This window comes from Thermobia domestica, chromosome 1 (assembly GCF_964235325.1).
Source record: "Thermobia domestica chromosome 1, izTheDome1.hap1.1, whole genome shotgun sequence".
Lineage (NCBI taxonomy): Eukaryota > Metazoa > Arthropoda > Insecta > Zygentoma > Lepismatidae > Thermobia > Thermobia domestica.
Genome location: NC_137454.1, coordinates 118,976,463 through 118,999,391, shown reverse-complemented (window position 1 = coordinate 118,999,391; position 22,929 = coordinate 118,976,463). Strand labels below are relative to the sequence as shown.

Below are 22,929 nucleotides of genomic sequence, written 5' to 3'. Positions count from 1 at the left end.
TTTGTACTTGTTAGTGTGTATATATATATATATATATATATATATATATATATATATATATATATATATATATATATATATATATATATATATATATATATATATAATGGGCGGCGATTGGGGGGGCAAAGGGGGCAGTTGCCCCCCCACTTTTCTGAAATGGCCTATTAATGTATATAGTTTCAACCAGGGAAATTTGTATATTAACATTGATATACAAATATTCAGATCATGTCTTGCCCCCCCACTTTTAACGTCCAATCGCCGCCACTGTATATATATATATATATATATATATATATATATATATATATATGTGTGTGTGTGTGTGTGTGTGTGTGTGTGTGTGAGAGAGAGAGAGAGAGAGAGAGAGAGAGAGGACGGTGCGCATATGGGTGAAATCATCCCCCCCTGGGAAAATTTTTCAATTCGCACACTGGATACATATGCACATTTGATTGATTAACAACAATAGGAAATTACTTTTATAGTAGTGATTGATGCTGTAGTAGTAGTTGATGTTATTATTGTTACTTAGGCTCTCAAGACTTTAAGGTACGAATTCTCAAGCAAAAATATATCACATTGAAGCTTTGAAAGAGACATTCCAACTTGATTCGCATTCGCAAAACTTCGGATGTAGTAGAGGCACATGATTTCGAAGTTCGTATTCGCAATCGCATTCGGAAGCAATAGAAGCGCGGGCTAAGTGGAGGCGGTATGAGCTATTTGGCCGAGATGTACAGTAGATATGATTTATGGAGAAAGCCGTGTGGAAATGGTTCATAAATGACACAGATTGTCACGTATTATGTTTGAGTTTTTTCGAGATGTACAAAAATAAGGAGTGTCAATTGTTGAAATTGTATGAAAGGCATGGTCTACTAAACAGTCGAACAGTTAGTATAGAAATGAATTGGAGCTACAGAAAAGAAGAGGAATATCAACTTTTTTTGGATGGCATTTTCTTTCTTCCCCAAAGCTGTGCAACACATAAGCCATACATTTTATGAATATAAAGTGTTTTTCCACTATCCTCGTTTATGCATATACTCATCGCCGCAAACGTGCCTTTTTCCTTCGGGCGCATCCTCTCGCTCACTCTTGGCCCCCCTATTTCGCCCCTGCTTTTACTCGGTTATGTAGCATTCGTTCTTTTCAGTGACCACCTAGCACAAGTTGATTAGTGTTTTATGCATTAGTTTTTATTCCATACGACCATGAGCAAGGGTCACAACAAACTATTTTGAGGGAGAAATAACATTCAATTTTCTCAATTTCCGTGTGATCTGGCAATACAGGAGTAATGGCGGAAAAATAGTGGTAACAGATTCCTAATGTCCTTTTGAAAAGACCTAATATACGAAAAAAATCATTTAAATATTTCACAGACGCTTCAAATTAATGACAACAGTTGCTGTGTCGACGCAGCCTCTATATACCGTAGTAATCTCAGTTTGCTCAAAAGCTGCATCCGTATTATTAATAACATTTTTAAGTAGAAGAAGAAAAAGAAGATTGTAAATCTATGTGATCATTCCGCACGGTTCACGGCATTGAACGGAAGGCACAAGGAAAAGAAGGCTAGTATATTACTTCCAAGGAAAAATTAAATAACAATAACGAAATCTTAAAAAAAAAAAAAAAAAAAAAAAAAAAAAAACATTAACATTTGTTGCACAATAATAGGAGGGTGCAAAAGTGATGAAACACCTTTAAATGGTGAAGAAGACAAGACATAGACAGAGCATTGTAAGAACGGAAACAATAATGGATCGCATCATTATGGGTAGTAAGAGGAAACGGTCGTAAAGTACGCTCTTCTGTTATATTGTGGATTTTATGTAAAGTTTCTTTTGCGTTGGAGAAGTAGGTGAGTTACATATTTGAATTCATTTTCTATACATGAACTAACATTATGAAATAGATGAAGGAAAATTAACATTAAATTCTTTTCATATGAGTATTATCCGTGAAGGCTTAAAATATACATTACAGTTCTGGTGTGGTTATTTTGACAGGATATAGTTTACGTGAAGCTGCATCAGTTCCCAAAGGAGCAGGACGCTCATACTTTTAGGGATTATTCACTGAGTACGTATGAACTTACAAAGAGGGTAACAAAGCGACTTTTATTTACTTATCGACTGATACGAAAATAAAAAAGAACGAACCTGTACTTTATATCTGCATGTGTAGTGCCCTTGTACTTTATCAATGACTATGTGTGTGGGGGAGGGGGAATGAACTAAGGGAAACGTAATTGGTTTGTGTCTCATTTAAGAATGGAGTAGAAGTAAGTTTCTTACCGGGAACTAATTGTCTCATTACACTTTTTTGACATCAGCATGCCCCTACTTAAAATAGTACCAAGGAGACGCAGCTTTTAACATTTCAAAATAACACATTAAACTTGTTAAGTGTGTAAGAAAACTGGTGATGTTTATGTGCAAGATTGGGGGAGAAACTAAAAGATACCGAAAGTGAATGGTCATCATTAAAGAAAGAACAAATAAATAGTAATACAACGTTGAAAAGAGGCTCATGTGAGTCTTTCCCGGGGCCTCCATCTGCGGCAGTTTAAACCTTAAAAATTACAATTTTATTCACAAATTGCATACAGCGTCTGGACATATACCATTCACACATTCCGGGCGGACTGCGAGCAATATTTTGTCCCTGTAGACAGGCTGCGAGCTACTATTCTTTTTTGTAGCAATGAAACGATGGGCGACGCTCGCACCTCGTTTCGTGTATTTGTAGTAACCCTTTGGGGATCATATGGTACAATTTTGTAGTTTATAAAATGGTATAATAAATAGCATTGTGTCGAAAACTGTATTTTCTACGAATTTTTAAAATATGCCAAAAAAAACCGTCGTCTACAGGGAAAAATCAGGTATTAAAAGGCCCGTCCGGAATGGGTTAAAACTACAGTGAAAAAAAAAAAAAAAAAACGAGCTAGGTGGTCACTAGAAAGCACTCGGCTAACCGAGTCGTAACAGATGAACCTAGTTGGTCTCTGCGGGGGTGCGACCGCAGGTAACAGGTGGGTTAGCGATGGTGCGTTTGACCTAAGCGATGGTAATGAAATCACGTGCGTTTTCGCGTAATGCGAATTCCTATATTATTTGTAATGGTTTGACACTTAAAATACATATTTTGTATATGTTTGAAAATACCACTCCGTTGGAAAATAACGTCGATTTATCTTCCGCTGATGAGAGTCCTAGATAACACCCACATAAACCTTTTTCAGCTTTGTATTTTATTATGTAATTATTTGCTATTTTAATATGTTTTACCTCCATTTACTCCGCGCCCTTGGCGCGGGAGACCCGGGTTCGATTCCCGACGGGAGCTCATGTGGTTCGGATTCCACGTTAATCAGTAGGTCCACGTCTCATATAGCCTCGCTGCTGAAAGGGACGCTAAACTGAAATTCAACTCAACTCAACCTCCAATTACTCCTGTTTCTTTTCTATCCTTTATTCCTAGCTGTACCGATAAATCATAAATATTTAGTATTTTGTGCTTTCTTTGCTTTTCCTTAAATACGTACATGCATCTGTATTATATTACTGCGCAAAATTAATACTTTATACAGCTGAGTGTTGCAAACTACACACTATTGACAAATAACGAAAACAATCCTTATCTCCTTACTGGGACGTAGGATATGGCTTTAAATCTCCTACTAAGAATTCGTAAACGATATCTTATCTTTTTTGTTGTTGTTGCGTTTGAATATACAAGGGTCGTTCAAGGTTGACCGGGACTTTTATTTCTTCAGAGGAAACAGATAGCACAAGAAGCACCAAACTATAGTTCGCGAGGAAAGTAACGCGACGCAAGTGAAACCTAGAACCACAAATAAAAAGACACCGAACACATTACAAAATAAAAGTTAGAATACTTATGGGATAGTCAGTATTTTGTTGGACTTCCTTTCGTCTTCTTGCATGCTTTCAGTAGCTCTGGAACACTCAGGACGTCTTAAACCTCCCTGATGGCAGCTTCCAGCAGAGGCAATGTTGAGATATCCATACCCTGTAAACGTCTCTTCATGACAGACCATAGGTTCTCTATGACGTTTAAGACTGGACTATACCCTGGCCAATCTTCAACAAATGAGATACAAGCATATTTAATCCAAGATACCACACTTTTGACTGTATGACAAGGAGCTCATATAGCATAAAAAAAGATGCTCCATTTTTTTGCAAAGGACGATTCCAATACATCGTTTAATAGCTCAAAATAGAGAAACTGATTCATAAGTCTGGTTTCTAGAGAGAGTAACTAACTCTCCTACACCACCATAACTAAAGGAACCCAAGACCATGATAGTGGCAGGGTGTTTTACAGATGGACATGTGTGCTAAAGAAGGGTGGAATCGTCACCTGGAAGACGGCCCATTAGCTGGCAGTCAGTGCCACTAACGAAAAACGTGGCTTCATCAGTCCCTAACACTTTTTTTTTTTTTTTTTTTTTTCAGTCATTAACAGTCCAAACATATTTATTTACAGAAAGTCAGTCTTTTGTTACGATGATCCTCTGTAAGAAGGCGTTTCCGGGAGCTCTGTATCTTCGTAGCCCTAAGTTGTCATGAATTTTCTCCTGCACCATCTGTAGGGACACATTATCAAGCAATGCAGGATTGTTTTCTTTTAATTCCCTAGCTGGTAAAGAAGGTTGCTTCTGCACCTACCTTTTCATGATCTTTAGCGTTCTTTGAGACACTTTCCTAGACCTACGAGACTTCCTCCTTAAAACGTTTCACCAAATGCTATATACTGTTCTCAGCTTCAGACCCATTTGCCTAAAGATATCTTTGATTTTTTACCAGCTTTAAACAGGGCAATCACCGCCTCAGATTCACCATGCATCAGAACGCAATAAGGTATCTTGTCACAAAGAAATGAGATCGCAACACACATAGAGCAGCATCAAAATTACATGAAATACCAAGAGCACGTGCACACTCCAAGTAATCCTGTCGACCCACCAGAGCGAATTGAAACTTGTTACTCTACAGCAAGTAACACAACAGGCGGGTGTTTCCTGCCAGCGAGCGACAATACTTTACGCGGTGTCATTAAGGAAATACACGGAAGGTGTGTAAAAACGCGAAAAATATTAACACTAAGCTTTAGGCGTCAATACTTTCCGCGCGCACTGTATGTCAGCTTTTCAAAGTATCCTCCGTGCGCGTCAAAGCACCGTTGCCATCTTGTAGCAGCTCCTGATTCCTTTGGCGTAGAAAGAACTTGTTTGTTGTTGTAGCCACTGGAGGACATCGTTCCGCAGTGCTTCATCTGTCGTGAATTTCTTCCATCCCAAATGATCTTTAAGGGGTGCAAACAAATTATAATCAGTGGGGGCTAAATCTGGACAGTGGGTAGCAAAACTTTTCTAGAAAATCCACATGGATAACACCCTTCATGTCCCAGAAGACGCTTGCCATGATCTTTCCAGCGGACGGCCGCGTTTTGCTTTCCTTGGGCGGCGGGGAACCTTTATGCCGCTACCCCATGCTGCTTCTTTTGGTCTCTGGGGTTGGATTGTGCAACCATGTTTCATCACATGTGATGATGGATTGCAACAATTCATTACCTTTGGCTCAAAGCCGATTCAGAAGCTGTTCAGAGACCGTCATGCGTGTCCGCTTCTGATCAAATCCCGCACTGTTGCTCGCCGGTTCTCAAGAATCATTTGCTCAACACGTGCGATATTCACTGGTGTGACTGCAGTCGGGCGAATGTGTCCATGCGCTTCATTTGTCACCAGCTCCCTTCCTTCGCGAAACTGTTCACACCACTCGTATGTTCTTGTCCGTGACATCGTTTGTTTACCATACTGTGCTTGAAATCTTCTGAAAATCTCAGTTGGTTTAATTTTCTTCTTCACAAGAAATTTGATTACACACCACTGCTCCACAGACACACTGCTTGCCGGCATGTTCGCTGCAACTGCTGCGCATGCGCCAAATACGTCATGCCGGGCGCTAGTTACTCGAAAAAAATGAAATGAAATATTTGAGTTTTACGTCCCACGATTATGCCGGTTAGGCTAAGGGAGACGGTGATTATGAGAAATGAATGAAATGGTGGAATGAAGAAAGTGGGAGGAAACGGGAGAACCCCGAGAAAACCCACGCACACGGTGTTTGTCCACCACAAAGTTCACTTGGCGGGGGCTGGGATCGAACCCGGAACCCCTAGCACCAGAGGTGAACGCTCTACCACTGAGCCACCGCGGCCCCCCTAGTTACTCGAGAAAGAATACATTATGTCACTTGCAAATTTCATCATGATCCGGCTATTCATCGATTATTTACGCACTTAAATCCTGGTCTACTTTGAACAACCCTCGTATATTCTACCGTGGAATAAAAACTACGATGCATGAAACACGAGCCAACTTAAAAACACAACCCAACTTCTGCTCTATGGCCACTAAAAATCACGAATACTATATAGTTTCGGCACATTCAGGGCACAGAAGACGACCCACGCTGAAGCGCGGGGGTGCGTTCTCAGGGACAGGCGAGTCACAGACATTGGGTATAGACATAGTAGATACTGGTAAAGAATATGTCAGACCATGTCAAGTGGTCCACTGCATGTTTCTCGACATTTTTTTTTTTTAAATCTAATATTTGATGTGCAGTTACCTTATTATCTCGTTAGTTCAAAAGTATTATTTTAGGAGTAGTAACTTCAGGTTTCAAGTGGCAGCCACATTTGTTTTCGAAGATGCGTCATTTGGACTTGGGACGTCATTTAGGACCATATTGATATATGAGATTACTTATAATTCTAAGGTTCTAATTTAGGGGTGTATTGCGAGAGATCGGAGTTTTAATGGAATTTGATTCAGAATGAGTTTGTGTGTCTGTGAATGAACTGTCTTATGCACATGGAAAGCCTAGCACAAACAAGAGTTCTCTGACACATACCTGGTAAGTTCTATTAAGGATGAATCTTCCAATTCCATGTTTTTGATTACTGCTCAGCTCCGACCCTGATATAGTTCTTGTTGATGGTGGATTATTACCTCGGAGACAGAGTACTGATGACTCCTTTATTAGTCGTATAGTGGTTATGCCGAACACGCACTGTTTCGGCGGCATTACACTTGAAAGGACTACAGAACTATTCGTTATGTCCATGATGAGGATGGATAGAGATCTTATGTCTAAGTACCAAGTACCACTGTGCTGAACTAACTCCATGAATTACCTAAACTGTATGAACTCCCAGATGAACTGCCACATGACTGTGAACTAGGTCAGAGAATTGAGGTGATGTTACTTTACAACGTTAAGAACATACGTGATGATGAGTATTCTTAGTGAATAATTAAATTGGCAGTTATTGAAGTATTAGTGTAAAGGAACCGTAGTGGTTATCTGTAGCTTTGAGTAGGTTTAACCTCCTCCGTGGCAAATTTACGTTTTCTTTTTACACAATTTGAAGTATACTGTACATATTTTTTCAACTATTTGTTTTAATAATGAAAACCGCCCTATAGTTACTCAAGTACATTGGTGCTGATTGAAGTGGAGTGTTCGGTGTCCATTGAAGTACTAATGTGCACTGTCTGTACTTGGTGAAAATTGTGCTTTCCTCGTGTGTTTTAAAACTGTGTTTTATTGAATAAACAGGGCTGATCAAAATAAACAATTGCTCGTTTGTGTATTGCAGTATACTAACTTTGGATGTTATATTACAATAACACACACATTGTTTTTATTTGCGTTAAAATGTATTTGAGAAAAACATGTACAGTATACAGTACATTTTACCTTAGTCCCGTGGAGAAGTTCTACTCCGTGCATTGTATTTTGTTGGATTGTAGTTGCAATGAAGGTAAAAATGAGTAGTAAAACTCTTTGTGGATCGGATATTCTTTCTTTCCTTGAAAGTGGAAACATATCAGATATTGAAAACCTAAGTAATAACGAAGATAATATAGCAAACATAAACACAAATGAGAACAAAACTGAAAATGGCGTGTGTTTTGGTGGCGAAGTGGTAGAAGAATCTTTACCAGATATTGCTAAGAAATTATGTCCTGATTCCGTATTAGACTTTAAAGTAGAAGATCCTGTAGTACGTCTTGTAGAAGCAATGGACATTATTGTAACACCAGATACTGTTATAGAAGGTGTTTTGGAACACGATCTTGTTCCGGGTTCTACTCTCGGAAGAAATGTTTCAGGGAATGGTGTAACAGATAGTGAAGAGGCACGTGGTTACTTTGACCTGATAACTGATTAAAAAAAAAAAAAAAAAAAAGACATTCAGTGGAGAAACAAAATGTTTACTACTAGGGTTCCACCAGAATGGGACAAACCCATACCATGAATATACAACTCTTCTCGCGTAGTGTAGTCGCTAACACTCTCGCCTTGAGTGCAAGCGGTACTGAGTTCGATTCACGGTGAGGGCACTCGGTCGAGAGAGTGTAAAACGCTTTTTCAGACCAGCCACCCTGAATGAGGTTTTCCGGAGTGGTACCTAACTTATACGCCCCAGGCTGCTTCCTTCCTTTCCTTTCTCCAGACAGTGTGCTCACCGAGAGACGTCATCCCTCAAGCATGACGAGCTAAATGGCAATGGATGCCGAAAGCCCAGAAGTCTAAATCCAAAATCCTAAATCTTCCTACATCAATTAATTTCTTTCGGAAATACGTGCCTACCAGTTGACTAGAGAAGGCAGGTGATTTTATTAACATGTATGCCATGCAGAACAATACGACTAATTTTAAAGATTGTGCGCAATCTAAAATGATGCGCAAGACTAAAAATGTTTCGCAATCACGAAAGAAACCTCGAAAATCTAGTAGAATGTTCAGAAATTGGTCATTTTATGTGTGTGCTATATACAAACGCTACAAGGAAAATGTACATTATAGTGTACACTTTGAAAAATATATGTAGATGTATATATTTTTAAAATTTTGATTATAATGTTCCTTAAGGGTCCAAAATAAATGTTTAAACGAATAATTATTATCTCAACTAAATAAATGTCCCTAAAGCATACCTAAGTTTCGATGTACAGTATACTGTACAAATCTACTGAGGAGGTTAAGCAAGAACCCAAATAAAGGAAACTGGGTTAGTTTCTTTTCATAGGTGAGAAGTTTGTAGAGTAGGCGACAAACACGGTTATTTATTAGATCAACTAACTCATAACGACTGCAACTTTAGTTAACCTTAGAATGCAATAGTCGGTTGCACTTGTTATCATATTTACGAACGTTCTGCATGTAGGTGCTAGTGTTGGCGAGTGTTGTGTGAAAGGAAGGACAATTGTGCCCATGTCAGTGGTCAGAATGGAGCAAAGTGAACGAGAAAGTACTATGTTACTAATGATATGTGGCTAAGGAAATCGCAAGCGACTGTATATCGAGATGTGACAGTAATTTAAAGCAACTTTCCCCGATCATTACCCAGTTTCAAAGTCAATCGTTGAAAGAACTATTCGACATTTTGCAGAAAATGGAAGTGGTAAAGACCGTGTGCGATCGGGAAGGCCGAAATTCTGTAGCAATAAGGCAGTTTCTTTGGATGTGTTACAATCTTTTATGGAAACTAGGCAAACATCGACAACCAGTGTTGACAACATGAGGTGGTTTCTCAGTTTAGTTATTTAATTAATTTATTTTAACTTTGACTAAAGGACATTTTGAACCTAATTTTTTCTGAACACACACAAATATAAATGTATATATAGACGATAATCTGAATATGAAATGAAATTATAAAAACATTGTAGCACTAATTTGACAAAATAGATTCCAAAAGTAAATTTTAGTAGATAAACTAAATAAAAGATCGTTGCATGACTAACTTTTTTAATCATAGCAATAATCGTTTTTGGTTTTACAGAAGATTTCTACTAAAATGAGTGATCAATGGCATGGGAAAGACAGATTGATGAAGATGCTTCTATCTACGGCACCTGCTTCTTCTCCAGTAAGTTAAAATATATATATATATATCAAAAGATCAGGTAATAGAAAAAGTCATTTCGATTTGAAATTACAAGATTTTGATTATGTATTTTATTAATCTTTCCAGGTTATTCAGAAAAAATATGGCCAAGTTTTTAAATGAAATAAAATAATTTAGTGTGTTAAGATAGCGTCGATAATTGGGCCAGCATATGTTATTAACTGTTGTTGATAGGAATAAGTCAATCCCAGAAGCAATCCTTATGTCATTCGCAATATTGTTTTAATCTGGGTTACTAAGTTTGAAGGTGTTACTTTCGTTACAAGTTTAATTAAAACGTAAACGTTCTTTATATATATATGTATAGTTTTACCCTTAGCGCCGGTTTTCGGTTCATCTTAAGGTTGATTAATTTATCCACTCGTAAGGCAAGGTATAAGAAAACAAATGCGCTATTAGGGATGCTGTTTTGGTGTTTGCTATAATTACTTAAACGAAACTTGAAAACTGAAACTCCTGTTTATCAATAGTGTGTATGAGACAGAGCTAAGTGTTCTCATGATGTCATTGTTGCGCTTGAAAGAGCTGCTTACTAGTTTTTATTTGACCGTAGAGTTCAACTGGATGTCTCTATATTATCATGATTCCCACTTTCTCGGGATAGGTACTGTCTCTTCTTCTTCTTGAAATATGATGGGTGAGATAGAAGATAAAATCAAGAATGAATTTCATGTCGAAAGTATGCATCTCTGTAGTACATATAGAGGATGATCCACTCGCTGCCGAAGCCGACATTCTCTGACAATCTTGACACTAAGTAAAGGATTGTAACGAAGTGTGATTATATCAGAACGTGTCCCAGAAGTGGTTACCGTTTACACATCGAGCCTATATGAAACCCAGCGCACATTTAGTTTGGGACGTCCACTGTACGTGGTCACCAAAGGAATAAATTTCACCCATTGTAACGTGGAATGTCGCTCCATCATACTCGAAATGTCCAGAGGGGAGTTCTTCGTCTTCCAGTTGATTTACGAAGATGTTGATTTCCTTATGTGCAGTTGTGATGGTTGTATCGAAGAAGATTGAATTAATTATTCGTTGCCGACACAACCCATGCAAGTTTTCTCGGAATAAAGAGGTTCTTGATATATCGCGTTGGGATTTTCACATAATCAGATAGGGAATTTTTAGAAGAAGCGCATCTCAACAAGTAGAACTGCACCTCGTCGAGAACCAAATGTCTAGAATACCTAAATTTTCCTGAAGGAATGTCTAAAACCCTTTGCAGTGTACCATTTCGTCTGTTAGTGGGTCTATTTGTATTCGTGGACCAGAGATAGGTACAACTACAGCTTCATGTTTTTCGCAGCACAAGGACAAATGTGTTTTGAACAACTCTGATTCCTGTGAAAGTCAGTGTAGTGACTTATTGGGAGAAGTCAGCATGGGTCCTTTACATTCTGGATCTTTTCCTGTGATATTTTAGGAGGACCTTTTATATCACGTCTAATAAAATCCTTTTGGTTTTCATTTATTCGTCAAGGATCAAGTGCTGAACTTAATCGACGGGTGTGTGGCTCTAGACTTCTCCTGGGTTTACTGCTGACATTACTTCATCGATTAGTGTTTTTCAATAAGTGAGAACAATAAACACTTACTACTTCAGAGTACGCCGATCTGTGTGCATGTACACGCTCAGGCATTAAACGGATGTGAATCATCTTCGGTTATGTAGTATCTTTATTTCAAGTTAAATTATTAAAACTTCTATATCCTGTAGCTAGAATGTGTATTTTTAAAAGAGTGGCGAATGGCTAGATTTCGTTGAAGAAGACTGTACATTATGTATGGTCCAAATTTCAAAGTATAAAAAGCGTTGCTATTTGTAATAGTAAATTGTTAATTGCACGCATGTAGTGACCTTCGTAAGTACTTCTTACGTTATAAGATTTAGAATAGTGGAAAATTTCTGTGTCAGTAATCATAAGCAGATTTTTACCTACAATAAATGTTTGGAAAGGCCAGATATAACGGTCTGAATAGTTCTTGAAGCTCTTAGATGTGTTTTTACCATGGTTTTGATATTTGTCATTATGTTCCTTACATTCGCATGTGACTTGATAAACTACTGACAGCGTTTCTTTATCTAAGAAATAATTTGTAACCTATTAATGCCTATACATCGTTTCCATTATACGTCTTTGATAAGAATAATCTTTTAATACTTCGATATGCATACTTTAGTGGTAAAAAATTGTAGTTAACTGATTTCTAAATAGATTGTGCTCAAGTCAATTCATTTTCCAATGATATATATAGATTATTACATATTTTATATCTATATGTATCACAAGCTTCCAAATTTGGGAAGCCTCTATCACACTAACAGCATAAGGCGAATGGGCTATTCACATTCAAAGTACCTTAGCGTTGGATACCATCATCATGATAAGACATGTTTCGAATGAAGTTACAAGGGATTGAAAAATTGATATTTTTCGAAAGGCTTTTATCTCGAAAAAATGCTTAAATAAGTATCATATATAAAAACTTACATGATTCTCAACAGACAAACTAATCATTTTTCCGTTTACAGCAATTTATTATCTCAATATTAAACCATTCCTGAGATGTGATAAATATTGGTATAGGTATCAACACTTCTTAAAATGTCATATTATGAAAAATGTTTAAAATGATAATTTTCCTTTGCTTTTATAACATTATAACAATAGCTTTTGGTAGCTGTAATTAGAGCAAGTTCTCCCAAATACATAATATTAATCAGTGTTGTCAATTTTACCAATGTTTCCCGGCGGGAGCTCATGTGGTTCGAATTCCACGTTAATCAGTAGGTGCACGTCTCATATAGCCTCGCTGCTGAAAAGGGACGTTAAACTCAAAATCAATCAATCAACAATTTACCAATGTTTATCATATTTCCTGTATGGTTTGACATATCAAATTAATATAAACGGAAAATGATTTATTCGTCCACTGCAAACCATAAAAGTACTTAGATATGACACTTATCAAAGCATTTTTTTTTTCGGAATCAAACCTCTCGAAATAAAATTAAGTTTCAAGCCTTTGTAACTTAGTTTCCACTTATTCGAAATACGTCATATCATACCAGTGGTATGGTACTTTCGATGTGCATTTTCCGTGTCCGTCCCAGCTGTGCTGGTGTATGATGTAGGCTTCCAACATTCGGAAGTTTGTGATGCTGTAGAGTTTTTAATTGACAGCATTAAATAATAAATGTATTATTGTAAGCTTTCGTTTAATATGTTTTTCATTTATTGAAATATGTTATAAACTCACGTAGTGGCATTTGAAAAATATAACTTTATGTTGAATTAGCAACAATATTCATACTTTAGTATTTCAAACTGTGATTCGATTTCGTGTTGTTGATATTCGTTTTGTACACAATGCTAGTCGTTTTTATCTATTAGTTTAGAAATTACGCGTCAATTTAAGAAACCCACCTTGTATAGTAGTACTATAACACTAGTTATTTATATAATAAACTGTCTGTCTGCAGTATTGCAAACTACGAAAGTAATGAAGTAAGAACGTAATAACTAATTCAGTAATACATCTTTAGGAAGGAATTATCTACATGCGTATCATATATTAATGTTCATAGCGTTAAGAGATAAAAGTACAAAAAGATGAATGCATTGCTGTAATTCGGTTTTCGTTTACAAATTAGTTCTTAAACATTAGAAAGTACTGAAATTGTATCAATGAGAGAGCATTGAAATCTCGATCTACTTTTTGACAATAGCAAATTATTATTTTTTAAAATGTGATTAGTAACATTATTGTTTACGACCTTATGTGGGTAGACATTTTTCAGAATCAAAAGTTCTTCACATTTTTCTCTCTACGGCTGTATTCTCTAGTTAATTGGATTTGTTGCCTTCAGCTCCTTTATTAGCTAGCAGATAAGTAGGAAGAGAATAGGTGGTAAAGGTAAAAAAGATTTAAGCAATTAATTATATAATGTTATTCAGAAAATGTAGCAAAGATAAGGCAAAATCTTTTGATTTTCAAAATATTCTTAAGTTTACTTGTATTATATTTGAGAAATGAAAGCAATAACTGTTTCTTTCTCTCTTTCGTTTTTCCAACGCTTAATTATTGGTATATACAGAATACCACATTCAAATGAGAAAATGTATGTCTGGTGTGCGGGAGGGCAGAGTAACTCAAGCGGAGAACAGGATAGATCGCTGTCCAGTCGATCACTTTCTGCATTTGATATCCAGTCATATGGTAATAGTTAAAAGTCGTTATTATAGATATGGGTTAAGCATGGCGTGCTTCCATCAACACTTCTGACATCATTTATTTCCGGTGGATCCAAAGAAATGGGCTACACATAGAACGTAACAACACATATGTTTTGTGTTTCCATAGACATTAAAGTGAAAGAAAAAATTATAATTTTTGTGTGAATTTCTAAAACAAGAAACTTTAAAAACTAAATAGGTAAGTAAACATACTACATGAAAACAAACGCGAACTATACCCAGCCTGTGCTATCTTTACCCAGCAGCCACACTGTTTGGAGCTGGCCATGCGACTTTTGGGACTTGCACTTTTGTCACCGAAAGTGACAAAATTACTTGCCTCATCCATTGGTAATAGAGATATGGTGAAAACATACGTTATACCCAAGCCTTCATATTTTTTTAAAATCTTAGATACTTTTTTTGGGTTGTCCCAGGGAGCTTATTAACTATTTCTTTAAAACATAAGATGAATATAGAGGGTTAGTTACTGACGTAATTGCGTTTATTTTGTATAGATTGAATCGCTTGGGGCTTGTTGACACTTAATAAGGTGACGATGTATGACATTCTTTCCGGAAAATCAGTTTTATAGTGTTCGTTGATAATCTCACAGACATCCGATGTCTACAGTAATGAATAAATGTATCTATAAGTTTGCATTGTGTACAGACATAATAAGAAATGAATATACGTATATTAATATATTGTGTAAAATTATTCATGTCCCCATAATAATATAAGGATCAATAGAATTCAAAATAATCATTTGTAACATACGAATAACACTAGTGTGTTGATATAATTGTTGGTGTGTTAAGATTATTTGTCGTTAAATGTTAATAGTTTATATGGTCTAATACATTCCTACTCAAACTACTGCTGTGTTTTAAGTAAATTGTGCTGTGTGTTACCATTTACATTGTCGATAATAATTGTTTAGGCATCTTCACCTCCTTCTCCGCTGATGAGCCAGCTTACTATGACTTCTGCCGCAATGTCAAATTTGCCAAGTCCAAGTGGAACTAGTGACAGTGGAGACGACAATGGAGGAAAGCTGACCAGCTATTTACATCAGTTGGCAGGCCAAGTAAGTGTTTTCAGTACAATGTTGTATATACTTCAAAGATAATCATTTCAAATCTTTACGTCTGTCAAATTGAAAGACTTCTTTTCGCCAGTCATTCATGGAATGTATTTTCCCTAGTCTGTCATTCTTTCATTCTGTTTCTTCGTTTTTCCCTCTTTGATTATAATTGCCATGTAATCGTTGTAGAGGCCGCGATGGCTCAGTGGTAGAGCGTTCATCTCTGGTGCTTGGGATCCCGGGTTCGATCCCAGCCCCCGCCTTGTGAACTTTGTGGTGGACAAACACCGTGTGCGTGCGTTTCCTCGGGGTTCTCCCGTTTCCTCTCACTTTCTTCATTCCACCATTTCATTCATTACTCATCATCACCGTCTCCTTTAGCCTAACCTGCATATCCGTGGTATGTAAAACTCAAAGATTTCATTTCATTTTTCTTTGTAATCGTTGTAATATAAAAGTTTAAATTTTCTGTCGTCACAAATTTGAATCATATTATTGTTTATACATGCGGAATTAAATGATGATGAACATCTGTTGTGAATGAATAGTTTGGAAGGTTGCTTCTCTCTTATGCTAATTGTTACTGATAACTTTCGTTTAGATTGGCGGATAAACTCTTTTTTGTCCTCCTTTTTCTTTACTAGACTCGAATAAAATATAATGTAAGACACGACGCATGTTAAACGTATTAAACGAGAGAATTGTATCTGGTGACATGCATTTTTTGACCAAGCTGTACAAAAAGCATTGTCGATTGACTTTATTGAAAATTGGTTTGAACATTAGTTTTTCTCCTTAGAAACAATATGTAAACGTTATCTCTTCTAATTTTCTTTCTTTTTATTTTCGTAAGGAAATAAATTGATCACCAGATGATATGAATGCACGCTCGGGAGTTGTTTTAATCATATCATTCGTTCTTAGTTTTAATTTATGTACATTCATTGACTATTTTCTGCTCGTGAATGCTTGGCCATGGTCGTTATCATTATGATAAAAAGTAATAAAAACCTAGAGAAATTAAAGAAATAAGCTTACTGTCAGTGCAAAGCAATGTAAAACACTTTGTACAATGGAGACGTGGAAGTGAAGAATATCAAGTGTAGCGTCCCTGAATTGTTCTGTTACACGAACTTTTAATATTAAAAAAAGCTAAAACTTTCTATTTTTTGTTGCAATTCTGCGTTATGGTGATGAACATAATAATGTGAACAACAATTTAAAGTTTTTTTTTGCACTATCAGCACATTTTTTTTTCAAAGCACGTGTTAGAATTTATTGATATTTACATGGAGAAACTATACAACACAACAGCTGAAAACACAAAAGCTAGAAACCTGACAAAGACAATGGCTATTTTTTTCAGGTTACAAATTTTTCAAAACTACGCAGCCCTCTTCGTCTCGCTCAGATCTGGCAAACATCTTTGCTTGAATTCCGCTGCTCTCCCTGATGAGAATTGGAAAATTAGGATTGTTCTTCAAGTCAACATAGTGATTCTCAAAGAATTTCCACCTGTGTACATCTTATTTCCCTAGAAGTTATCTAGGAAATCGTGGGCTTCCCTCAGTTTCTGCATGTTCGCGTCCAGATTTTTCTCTTTTCCAAAAAAGTTAAGATTGTTGATGTTCATAAAACTTTGGTAAAGCTTTCCAGTTTTAAAGAACATCCATTGGGGCACCTTTCCTTTGATCTTTGGATTCTTTTGGTAGAAAGAATCATCAGTCTTTCCCTACTAATTCACGAGGTATTGATATATTGCGTGGTATGCCCTTCGTCGACTATAGAAGGGATCCGTGTTTTGTGGGTTTATTTTTAGGGATTCAGGCTTGACGCGTGTTCTCCTTATGCCAGGTTAAAGTGTTCTATCTGAGGTAAAAGATTTCTTCAAGCTTATGGGAAGAAGGGATTAATATTATTATATCTAATTAACTTGACAACCACATTATATTTCATAAACTGTTGATTTATTATTATTATTATTATTATTATTATTATTATTATTATTATCAAATGATATTTCTTTAAGTAGGTGATTATGATATTTGATAGGATTGTTTTGTTACGCGTTGTCCATACAGTAAAGATACCTTACATAGTGGTAAATATAGGGATAGTCTCACCCCATTTATTTTCGGTTTCTTCTTTTCGGTCTATCGAGTCCTACATTCTTTTTTACGTGGTAATTCTACTCCCATAATACCGAAAAGTATAGTTGTGCAGGGAATTTTAGATAAACTAAATTAAAATAAGCTTTCTCTTGTAAAAATACTGTTTTTCTTCAGAAAATTAATTGTGAAGAATCAAAAGGGGAGGAATTCTTGCTGATAGATATATAGATATGACTAGGGAATGAACTGACTTATTGTAACTTTTCCCGGAAGTAGTTCAGATGGTCGAAGCGTTTAAAAGAAACAAATACAGGTTCAAGAATTTTACTTTGAACAAAAGTAAAACTCAAAGATTGGTCTTCGATAGATAAGGAATGGTTTAGTAGAAATTTGAAGACAATAATTAAACAATATATACAATATGTCGGAACGAAAACGTTAATAGAAGTTGCAACTTCCCATTATCGAGTTGAAATTCAGACCTGAATTTATTGTTTCCAAAGACTAGAAATAGAAGGGTGGTCTCAAACATACGAACAGTTAATTTTATTAAAAATAATATTAAGTTTCATAAAGCTACAAATTTTACAATTAATTTACATCTGGCAGATATGCCTGCAGTAATAAAGTAGTTTTATATATATGGGTAAAAGCAAACAATTCAGGAGATTGAAGGGCAAAAACCATAATGCTTCCACCATAACATGCTATACATCAATAGAAAGAGAATGAAGTGTAGTTACATGGTTTGCAGAATTTGTTATGAAATTGTTGTTTATTGTAAAGTAATCAGCTTCTTTGTAACAGAAAGTGTATTAATGTGCTGTTCTGAAATGAAAGGGGAGTGCATAGTTTAGTTATTGTTCCACTGAGCATCTGTGAAATACTTTCACCATTCTTCATAGAAATGTCGTCTATGGAACGTTATCTTCCAGGCCAAAACAGAAATTATCAGCTCTGTGTGGGTAGGCATCGCTAGTAGCAGTGAAATCGAGAAGACCCGTGGTGTTATGTTATGTACGTCACGGAAAAGAGGGTTAAGTTTTTCCTGTACAATGAAAAGCGCGTGGACAACTTTCGTTTCTTAAATTATTCAAATAGAACATACCTTCTAACAGTAGGAATTTACCGCAAATCTTTGTGACATCTGATTAGCCAATAAAGTGCGTGACCAACGAACTGAATGCGTGACGTACGTAACATAACGGTATTTGTTACGTAGGTCACGGCAAATAATGTCTAGTCATGCCTGATACTAGCCTTCTTTAGCATTGGAAACAATATATATTAATTGTTCCTGAATCGAGTAGTATTGTTAGTACAAATGGGAGCATTGCATCGACTGCTGTGTGTTCATTAGAGACAGGATTGTCTTAGCGTTGATTTCAGTTATGGTGTGTGTTGAAAGTGCATCATTCTCATTTCTTTTCTGCAACTTCCATATATAAATATGGCATCGGTTAGCCCCAGAAGTCCACAATGGAAAACTCTAGAGAAGTTAAGTGAAGAAGAAAAAGCAGAAAATCGTGAGAAAGAAAAGCGTAGAATGCAGCAGTACCGAAAGACAATGTAAGCATCGAAGGCAAAAAGTGCGTCGACAGACAAAAATACGCATGCAGAAGTCCGGAGCGAAAGGAACCGAGAAGAATCTGTCCTATCTGGATCGAGTATGGGCTATCAGAATGCTGCATCGTTAGCAAAATCAGTGCAAAGAGCGAGAAAAACCCTCCCCAGTAGCCCTAGAAGAAAACTCAGAGTGATTAAAAAAATAGTGGAGCTGTTTGGTGTGGCACAAAAGAAAACACAACAATGTAAAAGCATCGTACTAAGAAGCAAAGCAAAAGCAACCGTAATTAATTTCTACAAGAGTGACAATATATTCTGAATGTTCCCTGGGAAGAGTATACCGTTTTCATGTACAGCAATGATGGGTAAAAGGAAAGATGCAAAAGAGACTCGTGATGTTTTACATCAGCGAGACTTATCAGCTCTTCATTACCGAATTTGCAAAAATATACCTATGAGTTAAACTAGTTTCGTAAACCTTCGCCCCAAAGAATGCATTACTGTATCTAAGTAGGATCACTTGTCTTGCTTGTCCATACTGTGAGAACATTCAAAAAATGATTGGCGCCAAAGTGAAATGGAATCAGCTACCATGACAAAGAACGTGCTTGTTGAGGGAAGTGTATGCGATACAGAGAGTGAGATATGTATGAATAAGTGCATGACATGTACGAACGTAAAACATGCATCCAAGTCTGTTGTGTGAACCGGAAGATCGTGAGGAATTGGTTGAAGTTTATCAGTGGAAGAGAGGCAACCTAGAAATTGTTCATTTTGACTTCCAATATGTGACAGAAATGGTGGAACAGTGACTATTGTATCGGTGTCACATATACAACATAAGAAAACAAAACCAGGAGCTGAGCACCTTCAAAGAAGAAATGAAAATACGGCTCCATATAGATGAAGTGGTTTTGAAGACAGACTTCGCAGAAAATTACGCAATTAAGCATCAAAACGAAGTTATGGCCACCCACTGGTCAAACGCAGCCGATCCTACTGTCACTATTTACATCACAGTAGCATACTTCAGCAATGGAGAGTGAAGTTACGGAGTAATATCTGACACGAAAAACAATGGTACTTTCCAAGTAGCCGTCTTCAATGATTTAAGATTTTGCTGGAAGTGTCCATTAAAAAATACACCAGTGGACAGGCAGAGCGAGCCAACATTTTAGGAACTGGAAATCCATTGTCTATCTAAAGCTACTAAATGAAATTGTGCCAACAGAAAGGAACTTTCACGAAAGCTATCATGGAAGATGGACACATGATGGAGTTGGAGCAAAGGTGAAAAGAGAAGTTTGGTTCCGTGTTCTTCAAGGTAAAATAATAATGAAAAACGCTAGTGATTTCCATTCCGTCGCTCTCGAAAACACCCAGCAAATTGAATACCTTTTTATATTGCATCAAGACATAGCCAACTACGACTTTCCCTTTGTTATACACTTCATGGACGTGAACTTACAGCAACTAAAAACAATCAAGTCCGCAAGATACGTTGTTCCTGCTAAAAGGTTTGTTGTTGTGATATATGAAACACAAGTGCCGACTCGAACTCGTAACACTTGAAAAACTCGTACCAATTGCACATTGCAATTTACAGCACCAGTGCAAGTGATACATATTCAGATCGAGATGAACCTGAGAAAAAATATTTCGCAAAGTGTCAGAGACAAATTGCTTCCCTCCTAAAATGTTGACATCAGAGTCGGAAGTTACGTTGCATGTAGTCGGACCGAAACATAAAACATGTAGGACACATACCTACTGTCGAAAGTGATGGAATGCACCGAGTGAAATACATGCGTGAAAGTGATCAGGGAAAAGACACATTCTTTTGTCATCCACGTGTAGATGACTTTGATTCTGTGGAACGAAATCGTATCCAGAAAGTTCTTCCAAACCCCGTGAGAAACGAGATCACTACACTTTTGCCCACGAGTACCTGAAGGACTTGAACATTACAAATTAAAATGCACACTGTACATTTGTATGCACATTTTTATATTTTTCATACTATGTTGAATTTTACGATGTCTGCTACTTCCAAACGACTGTCCGTTATCATCAACAAATATCAGTAACTTATGTTTGTTCTGTGGCTTTCCGATCGATTTCTCTTCGAAACTTTCAATTTTGAGTCTCCACTCTACAATTGTTTCTTCTAGTCAAAGTGCACGCTGTTACGTACGTCACGAAATATGTGCGTACGTCACGCTAGTTATGATTTTTTTGCTAAGATACCGATGCATCGAAAACTCCGGTTACAATGCAGAAATAGCATAGCAGTAGTCACCTATACACGTAATTTTCTTCGAGCATACACATGCAACAGCAGAGCAGAATTTATCGTTTTCTTCTGGATGTCTGACTTCAATGTCCATTTCATTGTGCGTACGTCACGAAGTTTTGCACATTTATGCAATTTGTTTTTGGTAATTGATTGATATGTATTTTATACCATCTTAAAGCTGCATTTCCTATCTGTCCAATAAAAAAAGAAGTAAAGCGATATCGTTACTATGAAGGTCGCTACTCTCAAAGAAAGTCAGAAAAGGAAGTCAACATGTTACGTACGTCACGTTGCTTTCACCCATATATATATATATATATATATATATATATATATATATATATATATATATTTCACTGACTTTTGCTTTAAAATATTTAACATCACACCTCCAGAATAAGGCTGTCGTAACTCAGAATAGATTTTAATTGTTATCAATTTTTAATGTGTAATAATTGTAATTTGTATGTATTTAAGAAAGGTTTTATGTACAATAATTAATACTATACATATTGAAATAGCGTTACAATTCCCAAAAACATTAAAGATAATAAAGTTTCTTCAGATACAAAGATATTTTTTGACTTACCTGTAAAATTGACGTTTTAGAAGTATGACAGTCTTATTTTAGAGGTGTGACGTGGAAGTGCATCTAAGAAAAAGATAGGGAGTAGGGGAGCCTTAAAAGTAAAGTAATTGAATCAAATGAGTATATTTGAGGATTCTCTTAGAACACATTTTGAGAAATTATAATTAAAGTACTTCATGTAAGATTATTAGCGATATGTTATAATATTGAGTGTTATTTTACAGGAAAGAGAAGCAGATTTTATAATGATGGACCATTGTTATTCCAAACCTTGGAATTGTCGATCTGATAATTGTTTAGCTAAACCAGCGAAAAGGTTATTCGTACATCGAGTTCCAAGATCACAGAACTTCGGGTATGTATTTCACAAATACGCATTGGGTCTCTTTATGTACCTATATAATTATCCACACCTAGTTACGTAACATTAATTAGCTTTTTCCATAAGGCGATGTAATCAAGTTTTTAGCCCAGATATTGTGTTTAGGGTTCTAAATGTCCTATAATCGTCAATCGAGCTTATGTTTCGTAATCCTTCACTTGTCATTTCACTTTCACTTACGTAACTTTTCGCCTTTTCTCAAAAAATAAACAGATTTTTCTGAATTTGTTATTCTTGTTTATTATTTTGATGAATTTATGTTTTTTACTATAGGCTGATAAAATGTTACGAGTGTGCCTCATGAGCTCAAGAATTGTGCCTCGTCTTGGCTTTTAACATATGTAAGTTATAGTAGAGACTTATAGAGGTGCTAAGATTACATGAAAATGTAGATTAATTAAACATTTTTGATTAGAAGAGCTAAAAAGCTTATTTCCATTATTGTAGCATATAAGGGGGATTTGGAAAGGCACGAAGAGGTAACCGGAGAGGTGTGTTAAAGAAATCGAAGATAGGAGAAAGATATGACATTAGAAATAGAAATGGAAGAAAATTTTTCTTTTGACATAATTCTAGAGATAGAAGGGGCGAGATTCAAAATCAAATCCTACCAATAAGTCTCTGC

General features: G+C 36.3%; 1 protein-coding gene across 1 annotated transcript in view; it reads left to right on the top strand.

Moving 5' to 3' along the window:
- The first annotated feature begins 1,337 nt into the window (after positions 1 to 1,337).
- The window catches only part of Rcd1 (Reduction in Cnn dots 1), a 100,390-nt gene continuing 78,798 nt past the window's right edge, over positions 1,338 to 22,929 (top strand). The window contains exons 1-4 of the mRNA XM_081762566.1: positions 1,338 to 1,873; positions 9,904 to 9,990; positions 15,217 to 15,363; positions 22,147 to 22,277. Of these exons, the coding sequence (XP_081618692.1) occupies positions 9,919 to 9,990; positions 15,217 to 15,363; positions 22,147 to 22,277 (350 nt within the window). The 5' untranslated portion in view covers positions 1,338 to 1,873; positions 9,904 to 9,918. The remainder of the gene's footprint in view (positions 1,874 to 9,903; positions 9,991 to 15,216; positions 15,364 to 22,146; positions 22,278 to 22,929) is intronic.